Source organism: Schistocerca gregaria, chromosome 5 (genome assembly GCF_023897955.1).
Source record: "Schistocerca gregaria isolate iqSchGreg1 chromosome 5, iqSchGreg1.2, whole genome shotgun sequence".
Lineage (NCBI taxonomy): Eukaryota > Metazoa > Arthropoda > Insecta > Orthoptera > Acrididae > Schistocerca > Schistocerca gregaria.
The window spans coordinates 264385418-264409235 of record NC_064924.1 but is presented as its reverse complement, the minus strand read 5'-3'; the positions used below and the strand labels follow the sequence as shown (position 1 = coordinate 264409235).

The 23818-nt window shown below is 37.6% G+C and overlaps 1 protein-coding gene across 3 annotated transcripts in view; it reads right to left on the bottom strand.

Moving 5' to 3' along the window:
* Window positions 1-23818, bottom strand: part of LOC126272098 (poly(A) polymerase type 3-like) — a 149751-nt gene that overhangs the window by 26293 nt on the left and 99640 nt on the right. For all 3 annotated transcript variants that reach the window (XM_049974677.1, XM_049974676.1, XM_049974678.1), the window contains 3 exons: window positions 19169-19220; window positions 13209-13376; window positions 8723-8857 (listed from right to left, as the gene is read on the bottom strand). In XM_049974677.1, coding sequence (XP_049830634.1) covers window positions 8723-8857; window positions 13209-13376; window positions 19169-19220 — 355 coding nt within the window. The remainder of the gene's footprint in view (window positions 1-8722; window positions 8858-13208; window positions 13377-19168; window positions 19221-23818) is intronic.

Here is a 23818-nt window from a genome sequence, read left to right as displayed (position 1 = left end):
GAATGTAAAAAGGTAGATTGATCAAGAATAAAAGGTAAAGAAGGGCAAAATCATGTTAAACATAACACCTCATTTGTGACATTCCAGTGAAGGGGACAGATGAAATTTATTGTTGGATGTGAATTAAAAACTGAAACTAACAAGAGACTACACATAAACCACAAAAGAGGATTAAAATGATGAACATTAAAGAAAAACTGATAAGGAAGATTAGTGGAGTTAAGTATATGAGAGGAAAAACCTGTTATCCATGAGAAATTATTATGAAAATGTGGTGTAGCCCTTAGCAACCGAAAAAATGACTGATCCATGAAAGAAGGTATACATGCTAATCCAAGTGTCACAAACCAGTGATCAAGAAGGAACTTGGTGCCGATGATATACAATTAGTGGTCACAGCATTGTACCACATAAATAAGTACTGCTAAAAGATGACTGAACAAAAGAAAAATGATCAACTGCTTGGCAGACGGCAGCTGATTTCAGTGGGAAACGGGCAATCATGTAGCAATTTCCAGCATGAGACACAGTTGTGATCCCACTTCACAGCTTCACCATGTTACAGCAGTGCAGTGAAGCACGCTGCACAGAAAAGCCAGTGAGCTGCATAAACTCCAAAACATCTTTACTTTTCTTGCTTGTGTGACACTGTGTATCACGGCTGAGTCATGACAAGAAAAGGCTCAGACAAATAAAAAAATACATGAATTAAAACCCACTATATTAAATTTAAAAGGGAATTACATTCTGAGATAGTTAAGCTATGTGATATTGTTAGGAATGAAATAAATGAATAATTTAATGAAGTAAATACACATATAAAACAAATTAAAGTCTTCAGAAAGTCAATTTGGTGAAGTACAAAAGCAAACTTTTGACACTACTGTAAGACTGAGATGAAACAGGAGAAACATGAATGATATGACTGAACAAATCTTAACATTAAGAAGAGAGACTTATTTTAAGTTCTCTGTATGAGACAGAGCTCTGTACAACGACAGCTTGACTAGTGGGAGAAATACAGGGGGTGGACAAAAATATGGAAACACCAAAAATGCAACACATTAACATGCCTAATATGGTGTAGGAAACCCACTGGCATTTAGAACAGCTTTCTGTCACCTCATAACAGTTATTACAGGTCCTCTATGGTTTTCAAGAGAATCTTATACCATTCTCTGTGCAAAATAGAGGCATATTCAGGTAATGATTATGGAGGTGGATACCAATCATGCATCCTTCTCTCCAGAGTAGGCCCCAATGGCTCTATAATTTTGAGATCTGATGACAGTCGTGACCAAGGGAGAAGCAACAGTTCATCCCTGTGCTCACAAAATCAGTCCTGGACATGAGCTGTTGAACAAGGGTCCTGTCGTCTCAGAAGACAGTGTCACCATTGGAGAACAAGCATTTCACAATGGGATGGACTTGATCAGCCAAAATTGAGACATCATCCTTGGCAGTAATGTGGCCTTGCTGCACAAACCTGAGGCTTGGGAATATCATACTATGGATGCTCAAATTATCAAAATATTTCGTTCTTGGGATGTAAACTTGGACAGAAGTCGGAAACCGTATAAAACGGACTCGTCCATCCACATCACTTTCTTCCATTGCTCCACAGTCCAAGTTTTATGGCCTTCACACCACGTTTTTCTGTTACGGGCATTTATGTCACTGACAAGCAGTTTTGCGGTTCCAGCTTTCCGTGCAATTCCCTGCTTATGGATATTCTGTTAATTAGTATGAAATTTAGTTCTGTAGCGATTTTTCCTGCTGTCATCTTATTTTTTGGACTATCCTTTTCAATGACTGTTAATCACGATTACTCAACATACACTACACTTTTGTCCTCATTATAACTTTGTTTATGACATTTTTCCACTTTCCCTGCATGCAGTATAAATCTTCAAACTGGTTTCTCTTGAAACACTCATAGTTTGGCTACCTTGGATATGGAAGCGCCTATCATACAAGCATCAACAATTTGCCCAGGTTTGAATTCACTTAGCTCCAACATAATGCACTCACAGCTATACAGAACACCATTCTCCACATGAGTGGCATTTGCATTGTATTGAGGACAATCCACAGGTGCCATTTGCGGTCAAATACAACAGTGCAGCCTGTAGGCTTGGCTAGCATTGCATTTGAATTCAAGCAAACTTTCCTCATGATATTTGCATATTTTTTTCCAGCTCCAGTATAGTGTGAATTTCATAAAGTTTAAAATTAATGAGAATGACTTTCATTGTCATTAAACGCTTGATTCTGATAGAAAACTAGGTAATCATTACATGACAGCAGCATTCACTGAAAGGACTACTTATAAGAGTTATATCTGTTTATGGTTTTGATTTAAATTTAGAATTGAAAGAGAGAATGATTTCAAAATGTATAAATAGGATTATGTTTGGGATTAGAATTGTAGTGGAAAAAGTACCACAAGGTGTATTAGCAAAGATCATCAAAAAGCCACCAGATATATTAATGTCTTTCCTCAAGGAGAGCTGCTGCTTTGTGAATTTTTAGTTGAGACCTAATGAGTCTGAAGTTTTCTGTGCAACAACCCTTCTCTCTTACTATTTTTTAAACTCTATCTGTGGCTTCTTTGATTATCAGCATCTATCTAAAAAGATTAAATAAATATAATCATAATTATGAGTTCATCTCTCGTCTTTGCTGGAAGGGTGATGTTAAATTTATAGTGAGAGTTGGTTTGGCTCGACTAGGAGCATTCTGTGTCTATCTGAGTGGCTATGCATTAAATATTTGAAACAAAAAACATTATGCACTCGCCATAAGAAATGCCTCTTGCAAGTGCAAATCATACCCTTTCTTCAGTTTTATTGACAAGACAATTGAGCCAGAGCCTACTAGATCTTTCAGTGTTTGCATTCTCACATTGTTATGGGGAAGAACAGCCAGACTAATGACCACAACATGTTATAGCACACTAACATGACCATTAAAACAAAAATTGTACTGTGCTCACATGACAGATAAAACAATATTTATGGCTTACTCACACAATTTTCTAACAAGTAACTTAATGTCAAGGTTTGCTAGCTACTACTGAGCAGATGAACATTTAGAGGGCGTATAATCGGGTGGTTTAATTTTTCTATTTGCAAGGTAGGGATGACAGTATCTCAAGAGAGACAGAGATGGAGGAGAGGGGACTGGGGGGGGGGGGATGGGAAATGGGGAGGGGGGAGGGAGAGGGGGGTAGTTGTAGAGGACCTATGTTTGTGGCAAGACATGGGACAAATTGAAGGATACTGTATACAGTGCAATCATCACTGATATGTACACACCTGACAAAACCCACATAATGATAAACGGTCAATAAATAAATATGCCAACATGAATATGAAAGATACAGCAAGGCTGAAGGCTTTTGAAGTGTTGACTTAGCAGAGAATGGAAAATGTTATGTTGGAAAGATAGGGTGGAAACTGATAACATACTGTGAAAAGTGAGAGAACAGAGACAATTAGAATGAAACAAAAAGAAACTGAATATGACATGCATAAGGTCCAGATATTAATTCAGAATTATGTAAATAATTTGCATGGTTTGGTTCAATAAATTTTTACTAACAATTTCCAATTTTGCACGTCTGTTATCTATTTATCTGTTAATTTTTTTTTTTATTGCTGTTGCAAGAGGAAGGGATCTATGATTCCGGAGATTTCATTTTATGAAGTTTCGAAATTTAATTTGAGTGTTCCTGATACATAAAGAGGCAGTGATAGTGATAACAACTTTGGCTTTTGTAATATGGCAAAAGAAGCGTTAACTACTGCCTCTCTTACTGGAAGCAATTAACATTTTCACTTATTGTTGCTCCTCCAGTAACTGAAACACATGCTGAATCCATAACACCTTTCTAGCTGATGTACTACATATCTTCCTCTTATTTTTCCTTTTTCATTTCTATAACGTGAGAAATCTTTGTCAGTTTTATTATTTAAATGAGACTGTCATGATGTAGGATGTTTGTGAATAGAAGGACAAATAGAATTCAGATAAGTCCCACATCCACCTTGATGTAAATACAAAATCAAGGCAAAGTCGCTTTTGAGTAAAGAAATGCATCAGTAATTAACTGCCAACCAAAACAAGTTTTTGCAAATGTCGCAAACAAAGGAACCACTATCTAATCTATGTCTACATTTTTCAGATCTACTCCAACGAAGATATTATTAATATTCAACAAGTATGCTAATAAGCTGAATAAAACTGGAATAATCTGTTACTAATTTTCATACAAATTTCAACTATAATAGTTATTAGCTCATACTGATGTAAATATGGTAATGTGTAAGAATATTACAAATCCTTTCTAAAAAAAACAAGGGCCAAAAATGAATAGCAGAAAACGAAGGCATCCATAAGTGTTGGAAAACTGTGTGGCCATATTGCAATAATTACAAATTGCTTCACACAGACAATAAAATCACCACCATGAATACAGCAACATTTTCAAATGAGAATGATGATGTATCTTCTTACAATTGTGAAGCCACAATTCAAGTGCTTAGTCAACAATCAATGCATGTGATGCAAGGTGTCAAGGGTGTACTTGTGTCACAGAGCAGCACCAAAATGGCAAGGCTAAACACAAATGATGCAGTTACCTAATGCACAATGCATAAAACTGTGATTCTATTGTTGGCAGTCCCCTTCATTTGACTTCAACCCACACACTGTATGTGGATGGTCTCATATCTTGCACATACACCATGTCACTGTGATATAGTGAAGTTTTGTGCACTTCATACTGATATTGCCTTTTCAGCCTTCATTAAGTGCTGATGTCCTGAGTAATGCTCCAACATTACATTCTGAGCAGCCTTTTACATTGTTGACTGACACACAGTACATGCATTACTGAAATATGAAGTGCAAGTGTATTATTGTGTAGACACAACTAATGGACATTCCAAATATTAAAACAGTGGCAACTTAAATCATTACAAGGAAAAAATACATTACCTACCATCATTCACCAATTTTTGATTGTGCATGTATGCAAAGGTGAAAAATAATCTGTGCACAGTGGCAAATAAGAAACTATTGTCCTAATAATTATTATGCTGCATTAAGTATCAACAGTGAGGTCAATAGAAATTACGGACTCAAATAATTTATAGACCGATGCGCAAAACTTACGCACAGAAGTAACTTACACATAGCATGTCACTACCTAGTAACATAGTCTGTAACTTGGGCCATAAGTAATTAATGCAATTATCAACCTAGAGATTGTTTTGAACACTACAGAGCTTTACCAGGCATGGTCCTCCTGGAGGTGATAGTCTGTTGCTTCCCCCAACTTTTGAACTGACTTACCTAGCTACTTATAGGGGGACCTACAGTTTTAATATGGATTCAGAACAACGGTGTCACTCAGCATTTTTCACATAAACAGCCAGAGGCGAAAGATGTGATATGTGATGGATAAATATCCTTGGACTGATCATGTGTCGAACCAGAGACTTTTTGATTTGTAGTCGGGCACTTACCACTGAGCCTCACAGATAAATAGAACTGCTACAGTAGAGAAGGTAACTGAAATAAAAATCCAATGAGATGAACACAAATGGCATTAGCATTCAAAGACAATAATTACACTAAAGTCACTGTGATTTATGATGGTCCCTTGGACATCACAACAGATGGGACACAGATCCCAATAGGGTATATGATCATTGCACTGCACACTTTGCAACGTTCTTGTGGTAGGATGTTCTATTTCTCCATAGTATGGTTCACAGTTGCTAGATGGTCATTGGTGCATGTGGACACGCTGCAAGCTGTATCCCAAATGCATCCTACACGTGCTTGATGGTATTTAAATTGGGGGAACATGCCTGCCCCTCCATTTGCTGAATATCCTCTCATTCCAAGAGCTCCTCCACCGTAACACCTAGACCACCAAATAGATGATGTTCAACAATGCTGGGCCCTCATACGGTGAGTGGTGGGAAAACGTAATGCACCCAGGAACACTGTGGTACATGATTGTTTTGATGGTACAGGTGTTATGGTATTGGGAGGCATAAGGTTGTGAGGCGTACTGACCTCCGAATCTTTGAACAAGGCACACTTTAAAAATTACTGTGATTGTAATCCTTCCCCATATATGTCTTTTTATGGATACATTCGGCCCCAAGTTCATTTTTATGGATGACAATGCATGATCAAATTGCTGCAAAGGTGGAGCAGCTCTTGGAAAAAGAGGATATTCAGCTAGGGGACTGCTGACCCGCCCCGACTTAAATCGCATTGAGCACGTGTTAAGATGTGTTGGGAAGACGTATCACAGAACGTCCACATGCACAAATGAGTGAGATGCATTGGAGAGATGTATTGCAGCCCATCCAATAACAAGATAACCTTACCAATCTTGTGGCCAGCATGGGTGGGTGTTGCAGAGCATGCACTGACATCCGTGGTGATCACACTTTTTATGAAGAACCATGTCCTGCCTTTTGTAATTGCCACAGGATCATAAATCACAGCACCTTCAGTGTAATTTTTGTAATAAGAGTTTCATTTCTGTTTGCATATTTCTTAGTTATGTTATGTACTATACTGTAGCAGTTCTTCCAATGCATGGTCCAAGTGTCATTGAGCTATGTTACTTGGCAGTGACACAACATGCAAAAGTGACCTTTTTTCTTAATTTTTTTCTCAGCTCTGTAGGTCAATTAGGGTAAACATAAATAGAAAATGGTATTCCAACTAAACACGGCCACATGAATGCAAAATTTACTGGTCAATTAATGTACAGGGTGGTGCAACTAAAACAAGCCTTAGAAGTGTGTTTGGTGTTTTGTGAGAACAATCTAACAGCAAACAGAACTGTAAAAATTGATACAAGCAGTTCAAAAGTTGTCTCAGCACATAAACCAGGGCACTAATTCCACTGAAATGGTAATGCCATATTAATCCTCTTCTACTCTAACCCTACCTTATACTTTCTTAAACTGTGGGTCATAAATCTGTAGTTTGCTTTAATGGTGTAGTGAAATTTTGTAAATAGAATTGGACAGTGATATAGACCATGAAGGCTGCAAGTTCAAATCGTTGATTACATATAACAAACTTATTTTTTGTTATGCTGTTTCTTACATAAACACCAACAACTGGAATACAAGATGTCTGAAAAATGCTTGTACGGCATGACTTTTTGAGAAATTCTTCCACATTAAAACATCATCTCTGTCACAAACTTGACTAATTAAAGAATGCTACTGACCAGCTGCAACAACTCATTCAAATCTTACAAAATATCTTCTTTACACAGTGCAGCACAGCTTCAATGTATTTGTAAAACATGGCATCACAAAACCACCAAAAGCTGCTGCAATGTGCATTTATTTATCGACAACTTGTTTTGGTCAAGTGATCATCTTGAAGTCACAGACACCATTACCTCAATTTAAAGGAAGGCCCCTTAATGCAAAGAGCATTAATAAACCCAAATTAAAGAAGTTTTTGGTAGTTTTGTGATGATTTTTTTTCAAATCTTACACCCAATACGAACAACAATGATAAATCCTGAAACATTGTTGATACTAAAGACTTTTTTTTTTTTTACCACTGAGCACAGCTTAACCAACTGTTGACGCATAATTAATGCCACATGTCACCACTGGACAGAAATAAAAAATATGCCAAAAAGTAACAAATCCCTTTGATGTTTGAGGATAAAGGATCCTCACACTATGCAACTTATTTTAGGTTGGACTTACAAATGTTCAACAAGCCAGTTTAATTTTGGCCATCCCGTATTTTTTATACAACTTGCAAGCAATGTTTACTTCATTTGAACTTTTCAAGATTCACACCTTACATTCTACACAATGGAAAATTTGTGCCTCACAGTGTGTACTTAGAACACTGTCACCTGGTCTGGCCAGCACATTTTCCAATTTATAATAATGTACAAAACAACATTGATGAAACTTACACAAGAAGACTAAACACTTCATAAAGTAATTTTAACCCCAAGCAACCAATTCTGAATTGCTTTCTGCTTACTCCTCTCTCTCTCTCTCTCTCTCTCTCTCTCTCTCTCTCTCTCTCTCTCTCGTTTATGTGTGTGTGTGTTTAAAGAGTAAGTTCACTTTGTATTTTATTAAAGTAGCAGATATCAGTTTTGTGAATTCAATCTGTTGGTAGGAGGTTTGTTGGAGATAGCCCAATCTCTCTCGGTTTGGGACACCTGGCTCCTAGAATTCAACTGTTCAACATTAAAACATTGTTTTATTATCAAAACTTCCAGTCACGTAGCTCAGTCTGAGGAAAAGCCAAAGCCATCTATGCAACTTGTCTGCAACATGTACAACCACTAACATATGACAAAACTGCCAGGAACTACAAGTGAAACAAAATTTTAAATTAATCATGTCAGCTTGTATAGCTGTATGAACAAGCAGTAGAAAATATAACTTTTTAGCTATGATATGAAATAACAATAATAAAAATCACTCTTCCATGACAGTGTTACAGAGCATTACATTAAACAATAATTATCTGCAGTTTTGATCAACTTTCCAAAATTCCAAATTCAACAGAGTTTCCTGATCACCAACCACCTGGACATAAAAACATGTTACACAACTGAATGAAGTTGTATGACTAATCCAGAACAAGTTCTTACAAATGTGGCTTGTGAACCTATGAAAGTACCATGTGTTATCTGTACCTCTCGGTTGATTGAGATGTCCTGAGAAACATCCTCTTCACTTCTCAACTCTTCTCCACTAAGGCCACGTTCATCCACAGAGTTGGAATCCTCACAACAGTGAACTACTATTGAACTGCTCGGGGATTCATCACCCTATGCATAGAAAAGAAGCAAACATGTTCGGTCACCCAGTAACTTCAAATTATACAAATTATTATAAATTAAGAAAATAATTATATAAATTATATAGCACTTTATCTCTGTCACTTCCACAATGTGTAGTGACGAATGCCAGACTAATTTCCCCATGGTCCCTTCTTTTTTATGTACCATTCACAGTTGGTATACATCTATATCTACATGACTACTCTGCAAATCACATCAGTTTGTCTGGTACAGGGTTCACAGACCCAATTTTATGCTATTTCTTAACCATTCCACTCAAATAGCACACGGGTAAAATTAACACACAAATCTTTCTGTGCAAGCTCTGATTTATTTTATTGTGAAGGTAACTTCTCCCTATGTAGGTCGGTGATGCTCACAATCAATCTGCTTTCACATTCAGAGGAGAAAATTAGTTATTTAAATTTTTTCCATGAAGTATTGTACACAGCCAATTTAACTTCTACAATGTATTCGAGTTTTTGTTCAGTAATTTATCAGCCACTTTCAAGCATAATGTACTGGAGAACTAACCACAGTTAAAAACACCCTTGTTTTAATGACTGCCACTCCAAATATATTATCATATCTGTGACAAAGTCTCCTCTATAAAGATCTACCTTCCTTTGAACTTTTTCAAGTCCTCTGTCAATCTCATCTTGTACTGTACAGCACAGCAATACTCCACAAGAGGACAAAAAAGTAATGTGCACACAGCCTTCTGATAACTTCACTAGACTATAAATTACAGCATCATCTGCAAACAATCTAAGAGGGCTCCTCAGATTGTCTCTTCAGTCATTGATGTAGGTCAAGCACAGCAGAAGGCCCATAACACTTCCTCGGGGGGGCCTAGACAGCACTTTTGCTTTACCAGATAACATCCTAAAAATTACTATGAACGGTGATCTTCCTGGTATGAAATCGTAACTCCAGTCATACAATTGAGACAATATTCCATAGGCACCCAATTTAATTAGAAGCCGCTAGGGAGGAAGGGTATCAAAAGCCTTCTGAAAATCTAGAAATGTGGAATCAATTTGAGATCCCATTCGATAGCCTTCATTACTTCGTGTAAGTAAAGCGCTGGTTGTGTATCACAACAGCAATAATTTCTGAATTAGAGCTGGTTGTGCGTAAATAGTCAATTTTCTTCGAGGTACTTTGTAATGTTGGAATACAGTATATGTTCCAAAATCCTACAGCAAATTGACGTCCATGATATCTGTCTATAATTCACTGGATTACTTCTATTTCCTTTTTTTGCATACTAGTGTTACCCGTGCAACTTTCCAGGTACATATCTTCAATCAAGTGAGCGGTTGTGTATGATTGCTTAAAATGGAACTATTTTATCAACATACTTCGAAAGGAACCTAATTGGTAAGGATCTGAAAAATTCACATTTGCAATAAATGCAAATATATATGTGAATTCTGCCTCAAAATACAAAAACACAAAATTTCATAATTACGCTATTTAATAGTGAATTGTACCCAGATGAACTATTTTATCACAGACAGTTTGAAACAGGTTAATTTTCAGCCCACAAGTATCAGAAAGGTAACCAGATTTCAGTTATGGTTATTGCACAGCATCAGAGAAACTCCAGACAAGAAAGATAATATGAATAAAAATGTGTCCGGGAAGGGGGGATGGGATCGCGCAATGATACATAGGTGCGTTCAATGATCTGGTATCACATCAATTGTGGGCCACTGAATAGTCTCTACAAGATCCATCTGGTGTAATCGAACAGATGAGTCAGCCATGGGGTCCACCAATCTCAGAATGAAGAAATGCATACCAAATGTTTGTCTGCCAGCTGAAGTTCAAAAGATAGTGTAATGCACTGCACTTTAAAGCAGCAGTTTTAGCTGATGAGAGTAAATGTGAATGTGTTAAATATCAATAGAAGTCAGGCATGAACGACAATGTTTACAACAATGCCAGTCTTAGCAAGCAACTGTGTGGTAGCTGTTATTGAACACTGTGTGTTGTGTATTGATTTTTGTTTTCCTGACTTATTTCGAAATAACTGATGAGAGTAATCCTCGTCCATCAATCAGTAATCAATATGACAAGTTCTGCTGTCACTGTCAGAAACCCTGTGAGAGGAAGGTGACGCTTGTTTCTCCTGCGTAACTCTACGCTAAAGCAGTCAAAATTCTTACGCTTGCAGTCAACCGTCAGAGTCTGCAATGTGCACAATAGCAACCAGAAATAAAACCTGGCAACATATTTCAACCAGGCCGAAAGTCTTCCCCTAATCGAGTATTTTCAGTTCTACTGCTACATTAAGTACCAAATCCATTCTATCTGTAGCATTATCAAGTATGGATCGGATGGCTATGAAAGACCACATAAGGTCGAAATCAATGTTCTGCTGATATGGGGTTATTGAGCTGGGTAGGAAAAACACCTTAAATCAGAGCAGCACTCTATTCGTTGACAGGAAAATGCTGCTGCTTCTTTAAAAAAAATTTTGGAAGGTGGGGAAAATGGGAATGACCATTCTGGAAAGAAAATATTCAAATTTTTGAAACAGAACATATCCTACATTTTCCGGTCCCCACTAATATGTACTACACAGCAATACAATTGGAGCCAAAAGACTTGGCTTTCTAAAGTGACTTATGTAGCTTCGGTACACAAAGTATCTACTACAAAATTACTGATGTTGGCAGCTGTTCTTAATTTGAATTTTGGACTATTTACTGCATCTTCTTTGGTGAATGAATTTCAGAAAACAGTATTTATTAACTCTGCTTTGGTGGCACTGCCAATGGTAGCATTACCATTGTTAATTATTTATTTCTAATTTCTGCTACCAGTAACTTTTTCATTTTATGTTTAATCTAACATAATACAACACACTTCGAACATGTTCTGTTGATCTTCAGGCATTTATACATACATACATACATATATTAGAAACAAAGATTCCAAGACTTACCAAGTGGGAAAGTGCCGGCAGACAGGCACAATGAACAAAACACACACAGAATTACTAGCTTTCGCAACCGATGGTTGCTTCTTCAGGAAGGAGAGGGAAAGACGAAAGGAAGTGGGTTTTAAGGGAGAGGGTAAGGAGTCAAGGAGTCATTCCAATCCCGGGAGTGGAAAGACTTCCCTTGGGGGGAAAAAAAGGACAGGTGTACACTCGTACACACACACACACACACACACACACACACACACACACACACACACACACACACATCCATCCGCACATACATATTATGTTGGATTAAACATAAAATAAAAAAAGTGACTGGTAGCAGAAATTAGAAATAAATAATTATCCCACACAGTCACAGTTCACAAACATAGCCATTATGGCCGAGCATAATTACCATTGCTATCGGACAGTGAAGACACTGTCTCTTGCCCGAGGGATGTACCTTACGTATAACCAGAATCTCTCTGGTTTTTTTGCCAGATTTTGAGTTCGTTTTGTTGTAAAGACTACTAAGAGCACCTTGCACTGAAATCTGCATTTTTTTGAGTTTACGTAAACTGTCATCCATGTTGGAGATACTGTGTTCCTGTAAATGTGGTAAACTTTTATTGCCGAATTTGCAACTGTGCCCTGAACTGTTTTGCATAACATGGAGGACCTGATCCATCTTACTAATTTACTTGGTGAAAATCAAACAATGGAAAATCCAGGATGGAATGTAACAACATGAGAGAAGGAAAGTTGCCACTCACCATATAGCAGAGATGCTGAGTCGCGACAGGTACAATAAAAAGATTCACACAATCATAGTGACTGTCCGTTAGGATGGAATAAGTGAACTGCTATGTGCGTCTTAAGTAATTAAATATATATATAGTTTGCATTTATTTTTGGTGGCTTTCGATGTTACTGTAATGTCTCGCTATAATGTCCTCGTAGCCATTAATTCCTGTATTTGATGTGATACTCTCTGTTTGTTGCTAGAGGTCTGGTACATTATTGCAACAATATATGCTTTGTGTTGGCTCCTCAACTAATTGCTCAAAATAACTTTCACAGAAAGCATTTAGTACAATTTCAGACTATGTTTCATGTTTACAATTACATTAAATGTGTATTTTTGCCAACATAACAAGGCCACATTAAAATTACCACAAACTGTAATTGTATGAGCACAGAACCTATTTGAAAGGCTGATTTTCATAATCTGCAGCTGAGTGTATATCTGTTCTTGTGTGTATACGCCACCACCACCACCTTCCCCTCCCAAACATAAATAATAAAATTCAGCCATATCATAGGCACAGCTGCCTCCACTTCTATCGTCTTGAATCTAGAGAAAGCTTACAAAGTTGAAAAGGCTTGCGGATAACTTACATGCGAAGAATTTTCATCTGTTGTCCTTGGTTTTTTGGGCAGTCCATCAAGTGATGAATCAGAGACACGTTTCTTGCCAGCTGTATTACCACTACCATCAGCAGGCACAGAAACATTATTAGCACCATTCCTTTGCTGTGGTGGAGTGCTGCCTGGTGTGCCACTTGCCTGAAAAAGTAGTTTACAGGTTGTTATAGACAGACAACTGAAACAAAATATACAAATTTTGAATGAGAAACACATTCAACTTTTAGATCTAATCCATTAATAATAAAAATACACTGCTATCAGTAAATGTTACAGTACCTACAATTAATGCATCCATAACATTAAATATTTTGTACATATTGTATAGGCTAAGATACTCTAACTTTCACTTTAATCTCAGAAAAGCAATTCTCCTGAGGCACCTCTAGACACTTAGATTGCTTCTTTCTATGTGAGATGGAACGAATGGTACATAAGGCAAGATCACGAACTGTCTAACTGCTTAAATGGCAGTCCGCAGTTTGTTGGTAGAGGTTGGCAGTGACACTTAGCTGAGTGTTCTCAAGGGAAGCTCATTTCATATTTGTTAACTGGTGAAATGAAAGCACTACGCACTGCAGATGATGAAGAAACTAATGAAATACATGATGAGATAAAAGAAATTATTCAGGTAGTGAAGGAAGACGAAAGTTTAATAGTCATGGGTGACTGGAATTAGATAGTAGGAAAAGGGAGAGAAGGAGAAATAGTAGGTGAATATGGATTGGGGGTAAGAAATGAAAAAGAAAGCCGTCTGGTAGAATTATGCACGGAGCATAACTTAATAAAAGCTAACACTTGGATCCAGAATCATAAAAGAACATTGTGTACATATAGGAATCCTGGAGATACTAGAAGGTATCAGATAGATTATATAATGGTGGTGGGAATTTAAGGAGATGGGACCTAGATAAACTGAAAGAACCAGAGATTGTACAGAGTTTCTGGGAGAGCATAAAGAAACAATTGACAGGAATGGGGGAAACAAATACAGTAGAAGAAGAATGGGTAGGTTTGAGGGATGAAGTAGTGAAGGCAGCAGATAATCAATTAGGTAAAAAAACGAGGGCTAGTAGAAATATTGAATTTAATTGATGACAGGAGAAAATATAAAAATGCAGTAAATGAAGCAGGCAAAAAGGAATACAAACGTCTCAAAAATGAGATCGACAGGAAGTGCAAAATGGCTAAGCAGGGATGGCTAGAAGACAGATGTAAGGATGTAGAGGCTGATCTCACTAGGGGTAAGATAAATACTGCCTACAGGAAAATTAAAGAGACCTTTGGAGAAAAGAGAGCCACTTGTATGAATATCAAGAGCTCAGATGGAAACCCATTTCTAAGCAAAGAAGGGAAAGCAGAAAGGTGGAAGGAGTATATAGAGGATCTATACAAGGGTGATGTACTTGAGGACAATATTATGGAAATGGAAGAGGATGTAGATGAAGAAGAAATGGGAGATATGATACCGTGTCAAGAGTTTGACAGAGCACTGAAAGACCTGAGTCGAAACAAGGCCCCGGGAGAAGACAACATTCCATTAGAACTACTGACGGCCTTGGGAGATCCAGTCCTGACAAAACTCTACCATCTGGTGAGCAAGATGTATGAGACAGGCGAAATACCCTCAGACTTCATGAAGAATATAATAATTCCAATCCCAAAGGAAGCATGTTTTTACAGATGTGAAAATTACTGAACAATCAGTTTAGTAAGTCACAGCTGCAAAATACTAATGCGAATTCTTTACAGACGAATGGAAAAGCTGGTAGAAGCCGACCTGGGGGAAGATCAGTTTGGATTCCATAGAAATGTTTGAACATGTGAAGCAATACTGACCCTATGACTTATCTTAGAAAATAGATTAAGGATAGGCAAACCTACGTTTCTAGCATTTGTAGACTTAGGGAAAGCTTTCAACAATGTTGACTGGAATACTCTTTTTCAAATTCTAAAGGTGGCAGGGGTCAAATACGGGAAGCGAAAGGCTATTTACAATTTGTAAAGATACCAGTCATAAGAGTCGAGGGGCACGAAAGGGAAGCAGTGGTTAGTAAGGGAGTGAGACAGGGTTGTAGCCTCTCCCCGACGTTATTCAATCTGAATATTGAACAAGCAGTAAAGGAAACAAAAGAAAAATTCAGAGTAGGTATTAAAATCCAATGAGAAGAAATATATGAGGTTCGCCGATGACATTGTATTTCTGTCAGAGACAGCAAAGGACTTAGAAGAGTAGTTGAACAGAATGGATAGTGTCTTGAAAGGAGGATATAAGAAGAATATCAATAAAAGCAAAACAAGGATAATGGAATGTAGTCGAATTAAGTCGGGAGATGCTGAGGGAATTAGATTAGGAAATGAGTCACTTAAAGTAGTAAAGGACTTTTGGTATTTGGGGAGCAAAATAACTGATGACGGTCGAAGTAGAGAGGATATAAAATATAGACTGGCAATGGCAAGGAAAGTGTTTCGGAAGAAGAAAAATTTGTTAACTTCGAGTATAGATTTAAGTGTCAGGAAGTTGTTTCTGAAAGTATTTGTAAGGAGTGTAGCCATGTATGGAAATGAAACATGGGCGATAAATAGTTTGGACAAGAAGAGAATAGAAGCTTTCGAAATGTGGTGCTACAGAAGAATGCTGAAGATTAGATGGGTAGATCATGTAAATAATGAGGAGGTATTGAATAGGATTGGGGAGCAGAGAAGTTTGTGGCACAACTTGACTAGAAAAAGGGACCGGTTGGTAGGACATGTTCTGAGGCATCAAGGGATCACAAATTTAGCATTGGAGGGCACCGTGGAGGGTAAAAATCGTGGAGGGAGACCAAGAGATGAATACACTAAGCAGATTCAGAAGGATGTAGGTTGCAGTAGGTACTGGGAGATGAAGAAGCTTGCACAGGATAGAGTAGCATGGAGAGCTGTATCAAACCAGTCTCAGGACTGAAGTTTGTTGCAATGTACGATGCAGTCGAGTGGTTGTGAAGTGAAAAATGCATTTTTCTGTTTCACCTGTCTTCTTACAAACAGTACTGATAGTGAGTGCCTGGACAAAGTGGTATCACTGACTTAAAAAGAATTTTCACGCAAAGTTGAAAAAACATAATTCGAGCGAAAAACATTTAAATGGTTTCATTGAGTTTTCAATGCTAGGGAAAGTGGACATTATGTGCCAATTACACAGCGCTTACCGCCGTAATATAAAGATATATAATGAAATTGTTTTTTAAAAAATCGGTATATTCTGGGTCAGCTGATAGACAAAACCATGTTTTGTTAGGCCTATCGAAGACAATTCAAAATGAACTCCTGGAATCAATTTATGAGGCATGGTTCAATCTCATCAGGAGTGAACTGTCGAAAGCAAACATTCTCGCAATAGAAGTTCATGAAACTACTGACTGTGCAAATTTGTCACAATCGGTCCTCGCTATGAGCTACTGGGACAAATAAATGAAAGATTTATTTCCTTTCTACGCCCAAAAAGTCACAGTGTAGACGATGTAACTGCAGCTGTTCTCTCCGAGCTAGAGGAAATGAATGTACATGGAACACCTGGAAAACTGATAGCTCAGTGTTACGACAGTGCTCCTGTTATGAGTGGCCATAAAAGTGGAGTTCAAACTAGAATTAGAGAAGTGTACAGGAATGCTCACTTTATTCGCTGTTACTCCCAGCAGTTAAATATAATTGTTGAACGTTGTGTGACGGGCAATAAACAAGTGCGGATCTTCTTTAGCAAATTGGAAGGAATTTCCACCTTTTTTTCCCGGTCTTCTAGCCGTACAGCCATCCTTGAAGAAGTGAAGAAGCGTATTCCTACCTGTCCTCAGTCCATCAGATGGAATTTTAAATCATGGAGCATAACCACTGTGTACAAATACCAAAAGAAAATTGAGTGCCTACAAAGAATTATTGATGATGATGCCAGTGATTACAAGACAATAAACAAGGCCACGGACTGAAGGGTTTCCTGTAAGACGAAGATTTCCTCTTCTGGATAAATTTTTTTAATACAGTCATGCCTCATTGTGACGTTCTCTTTAATCAACTGCAGCAGAGGAATGCTGATGCAGTGAAAACTGTTGAATATGTATCGCACTTTGCAGATTCTGTCCAGCAAATTAGGGCCCTCACTTGAAACTGACGATCACCGGGAACAGGCAGAACCAACTGCAAAACGGGGATGTTTCACAGAATCAAGAATAGTGTGTGCACAAAATGTTTGCGACCTGATCACAACTCTGATCAGAGAACGATTCAGTTTCAATGATAACTTATCGATTGCACATCTGTTTGATCCAACGTTGTTTGCTAAACATCAGACTATTTTCTGGAAAAAAGAGCTTAAAATAGCTGTTAATTTGTTCAATTTACAGTCTTCAGATCTACGTCATGAGCTGAATGTGTTGTACAGCCGAAAAGATTTTATGAAGGCGTTAGGTGCTTTGACCTTGTTGAACTTTGTTTATGATAACAATCTGGCTGAAGCTTTTACTGGAAGTGTAAAACTTCTGCAAATAATAGTAACCTTCCCTATGACGACCAGAGTGGCAGAACACTGCTTCTCTACTTTAAAGCGAGTGAAAACATTCATGTGCAACACTATGAATCAGGACAGATTTTGTGCGCTTGCAATGTGTTCCCTAGAAAAATAATTACTGAATCGGCCAAATTTCGATCAAATGGTCATAGACCATTTTGCTGCACAGAAGGAGAGACAAGCTGACTTCATCTATAAACAAATGAACTGAGGTAAGCAAAAGTGCATTCATAATTGATAAGAAGTCCTACTTAGCCTATTAAGTAAGTAAAAAAGTGTAGTGTCATGTTTAGCCAGTCATAAACGTGATGACATTTTCTGAAACGAATCACTTTTGGTACCAGTACAGTGCGTTGCGCTACAGTGTCACATTTTGTGCACTTAAGCACAACAAACCGTACTAAAAATGACGTATTTTGGAGAGATCTTTAGCGCGCTATTTCATATAAATGCATATTTTTATAATACACAATAAATACTAACTGTTCGCTTCTTAAACATGTGAATTAATATGGCAGTTGCACGGATTGCTCATGCCACCCAATCACAGCACAAGACCTGTGACGTCACCAAAACATCACAGTATCATCATGCGAACTCGCAAACTTCGAGCTTTGGAGGTAAACTACAATAAACACCTTAAGTTTAGAAATGAAAACACCAAAAATATTAAGCAGCCGCAAAGTTAACATTCATCACATTAAAGATCTCTCCAAAACGTGTCTTTTCATATGATTTGCTGCAAAGTGTCAGAAAATGTAATGACGACGTATAAAAACACTAACCAAAGATTTCAACTCAAAGTTACCTTCTAATGATATTTAATACCTGATTATAGAAGATGCAGTATGTAAAATTATGGGTAGAGAGTGATCTGCCCACTCCCACCCCCTCCCCCTGAATTCTTAGTTGTTTATATCAGACTAATCTGTAGCGTAACCCGAGGTCTATGTTGACTCCGATCAACAAATGCCGCAGCCTTCCCCAGTATAGAAACCAAGACCCGCGCCTGGTTAAACCTTTTCAATTTCTAAAGATGTTCCAATTTTATTAGAATACCAGACGGATGACAATGTTCAATACGAGACCACACAGGTGTCACACTTTCCACCAAGGGTGTGACAACGAGCACCTTCCAATAGTCCTTGCAGCATCCTTGGTGGTGGTTTAGTCACTACATTTTTTCTGAATAGATCAACAGAGACACAATCAGATCTGACTATGCTATGCCACATATTTGATGTGTTGTGTATAAATAACACAGCATAAAAGTACACCTAACAAAATATGAATGAAAGGTTAACATTATCTATCTGTAACAATTATTAATTTATGCCAATCAATGCGTACAGTACGCTGACTATACAAATAAAGTGAATGGAGTATATACCTTCTTCTCTCTTTTGAGCAGGCTTGGTGACAGATACATATGTAATTGTCTCCTGGAAAGAGAAAGATAAAAGGCTTTAGTTTATAACATAAAAATTACAAATTCATAGATAACTGAAATTCGTGTAGTAAGGACCTTTGTATGGAAGATTAATGAACAGTATGAAAGAATGAATTCCTCGACATTACACAGAAACTATTGCCAAAAGAAATAAGAATGCAGTAAGAATTACATTAATGTCATTTTATTTTTTTATTATCTTTTTACTTCAGAACATCAATCTTTGGCTGTACATTCCTAGTCAGGCAATTATGAGTTAACCATGTTACTTTGCAATTAAATACTAATTCTTTCTTTTACATTTGCGCTCTCTCTTGCTTTCTTGGATTTTCTTAATAAATCATCATGTTAAATCTACATAGGCTGAAAATTAATTTAGCGTGCTTACACTTAAAGATTATGACCAGTAGTGTCAATTTTAAATTTCTTTGTGAAAGAGGCAGAGGGCGCAATTTTCTTCTCCAATAAAAGAAGAATAAGCTAAGAAAACAATCCAAATTTATACGGAAATGACAAGGGCCAGAAAACAACCAAAGAACTAAAAAGTAATGGATTAAGAAAGAAATTACTAAAATATGCAAAATGAAACATATACAGGACAAACAGAGGACGAACATAAACTTAGGAACAAATGGTATTCTAGTTGTAAATTACTGTAGCAGTGTTGGGAAAGAACTGGAGCTCCAAGTGCTAATCAGAGGCTCTGAAGCTCAAACCGTTATAGATACTAGAAGCTGGCTAAAGTTAGAGATAAGTTCAGCTGAAATTTTTACAAAGGATGTAATGGTGTTCAGAAAGGATACAGTAAATACAGTTAGTTGTGAAGTGTTTACTGCTGTCAGAAGTAGTTTACCCCGTAGTGAAATTGAAGTAGATAGCTCCTGAGAGTTAGTATGGATAGACATTATACCTGACAATCAGGATAAATTAATAATTGCTTCCCTTTAATGATCCTGCTTAGCAGATACAGTTGCTGAACAAAGAAAACTGGAGTCCCAGTTCAAATAGGTACGGAATTCACACACTTACAGTTGGTGGTGACTTCAATCTACCATCATCCTGATCATATAGGGACCATCATGATCGATACAGGGATTAGTGATAACAAGGTTGTAGTATAAAGACGGAATATTTATACGTTGGCAAAAATACATGCATAAAGTCGGTGGTTGGCATACAACATTATATGAAACCATATTGAACAGTTTCTCCAAAAATTATTTTGAACAATTAGTTTAGGAGCCCACTCAAAGTGTAAGTGGTTGTGGAAACATACTTAATCTTTTAGCAATAAATCATATAGAGAAAATAGGGACCATCACAATGGATACAGGGATTAGTGGCCACAAGATCATTGTATAAAGACTGAATACCACAACATCCCAACCCACAAAAAGTAAAAGCAAAATATATCTATTCAAAAAAGCAAATGGAGATTTGCTTGGCACTTTTCTAAGAGAAATTCTCCACTTCTTCCAATCTGACTATGTAAGCAACAAGATGTGCATTTCAATTCAAAGGAACAGTTTTGATGGCAATTGAGAAATATATATCAAATAAATTAATAAGAGGTGGTACTGATCCCCCATGTTACACAAAACAGTTCAGAGCACTGTTGCGGAAGCAACAATAAAAGCACCCCAAATTTTAAAAACAGCAAAATCACCAAGATTGGCTATGTTTTACTCATGCATGAAACTTAGTGCAGATTTCAATGAAAGACATTTTCAATAGTTTCCACAATGAACCTCTGTCTCAAAATCTCGTAGAAAATCCAGAAGTGCTAGTCACACGTAAAACACACAAGCGGCAAGACCCAATCGATACCTTCACTGTGTGATATCAATGGCAATCTTATTGATAACAGTACCACTAAAGAAGAGTACTAAACATGGTTTTCCAAAATTCCTTCACCGAAGAAGACAGAGTAAATATTCCAGAATTTGAATCATGAACAACCACCAACATTAGTAACATAAAAGTAGATATCCTTTGTGTAGTGAAGCACATTAAATCTGCTTAATAAAGGTAAGGCGTCCGGTCCAGATTGTATACCAGTCAGATTCCTTTCAGAGTACATTGATGCAATAGTCCATACTTAGCAATCATATACAACTACTCGCTCGATCAAAAATCCGTACCAAAAGACTCATTTCACATCAATATTCACGAAAGAGAAAATAGGACTCATACAGAGGCAAACAGACAGTTGTTTGCCTCACTATACACAGACATGACAAAAGACGTCAACAGTATCATGTTCACTTGGCATAAACGGGCAGCAGAAATACAGTGTCAAGAGTGTGCTGAGAATACCAAATTTCAGTCATTATCTCTCACCATGCACAACATAGTGGCCGACGAACCTTCACTTACCTACAAGTTGTGAGTGGCTAAAAAAAACAAACTACACCACATAAAATAACTGCAGAAATTAATGTAGGACACACAACAAACATATCCGTTATGACAGTGTTGCAAAATCTGGCATTAATGGGCTATGGCAGCTGATGACGAGTGTGAGTGGCTCTGCTAACAGCACGGCATCACCTGCAGCACCTCTCCTGGGCTTATGACCATTGGAGAGGGGGTGGGGGTGGGGGGTGATGCGGAAAGAAACAAGAATCTGGTGTGAAGACTGAAACCTTGCGTGTGGATCCTTGCTTCAAGATATACCACACTCACAAGGAACCTCTCGAGTATGATGTTTATGGCACATATCATCTGCCATGCAACCACAATACTGCCTGCTAATACCAATAGGGCGTGGGACTGGAGGTATCCAGTGGTAAGCACACCATAAGGTTATGGAGTGTAGTTGAACTGTTTAGTCGTTAAGTAACTCACAACAGTACTAATGGCACTGATACAAAACAGAGCAATGGTAACAATAAACAAAGCAAACATTGCCTCATATGTAGAATACCAGTTGCCAAAGTTGACATCTTATCAGAAAGGAACCCAAGGAATTTTGTAGAGTGTGAAAGAAGTGGCAGATGAAATATTGGCACTTCTGCAAGATGAGTCAGTGTAATGTGCGGTGTCACATATGCTCGACTGTGCAGACAATGTACATGAGGAGTACACTGATGACGATACATGCTTAACAGTTGCAAGTGATAGTGAAACCTGTGTCGAGCCATGTGGTTCTCATCATCCTTGTCAGGCAGGAAGCCACAAATCCCACCACCAACGAAACATAGTAAGGAACAATCACTGACCAAAGAGTGGATACTCAACATAATTATGTGCATGGAAAATCATCCACAGCATAGTAAAAAAATTAATAGTTATGAACAGATTTCTAATAAATTTGCAGCAATATGGCCATGTAGTGCACAAGAAAAACATGAATATTCAAGGGAGGACAAGGTGTACTTGTTAAAAAATTGGTGCTTGCATGTATCAAGGATGCTCGATGCAAGTTATAGGACGTGCATCATAATGACCTACCACGTTATGCACATCTAATTGTGTGATAGACACATTACAATGATTTCAATGAAAGTAGTGGATATAACTTCAAACACTGCTACAGAATTGGAAGATGTAATATAATGCAATTTAAAGCAAACCATCAACTTGATGGTGCACAGCAAACGGTGGAATTGGCCTGAAAATTTGTAGACGAGATAAACTTACCCCATTGTTCAGTAGGGAATTTGTGTTCAACTTTGACCAAACAGAATTTGCAGAGGAAATGCATATAAAAGGAGGCCTGGAAATTAGAGGTACCAAGAGATTTGTATCGACATCAACTAACATCAAGGTCTTAATGCATTAGTATATGATTAAGTGGACTGTCAATCTGGATGTTAGAGTGGCTGGAAAGTTATTTATTGTGCTGCAAGAAGTTGGAGGTGCTCTGCTCCCTATGATTTTTTCTCATGTGCGTGATCTTGCAAGGACAGCAGGTGATGTTTACGTCACAGCAACTTAGAGCGAGAAAATGGGCATAAGAGAACTACAACTGTGGTATGACCTCCACATTACTGGTCTGCACATACAAATCACTCCTTAGAGCAAGCCATCTCTCCTAAAACAGGTGGACAAATTCAGCCTCTGGATGTTTGTTTTTTTCCATGACTATACGACATTTTATCACACTATCTGCAGCTATGCCTTAAAGGATAGCCAGTTTCACCGTAAGTTCAAAGGCAGACTGTTTCACATTCAGTTGCATGCCATCACATTCCATTAGTTCTCATCACCCCATTACCCCAACATAATTCAATACATAATCCTTAAGAGTGGATAAAAAGCTGAATGTTCTGCAATGTTTGTAACTCCCAAGGAATTTGCCACCGATCTTGATGGTGCAAGCTTTTGTGATCACTGTGGCATGTCATTTTTCACTCTGTGTTCACGGTGCAACTTAATGGTTTGTTTTGAACATTTCTTAAACGTCGACGCTTTCAATTTTGTGAAGTGTAAACATAAATCCCATAGAATATTGATTTCTGTAACTCCCAGACACTCACTTCCTGTCACCCTCCTTATACACATGGTGAGTCATTAGCAGCTAATGTGTTTCCTCTCATGACTGTTAACACCACATTTTCAAATGAGCCTTACTAAAGATTGAACTTG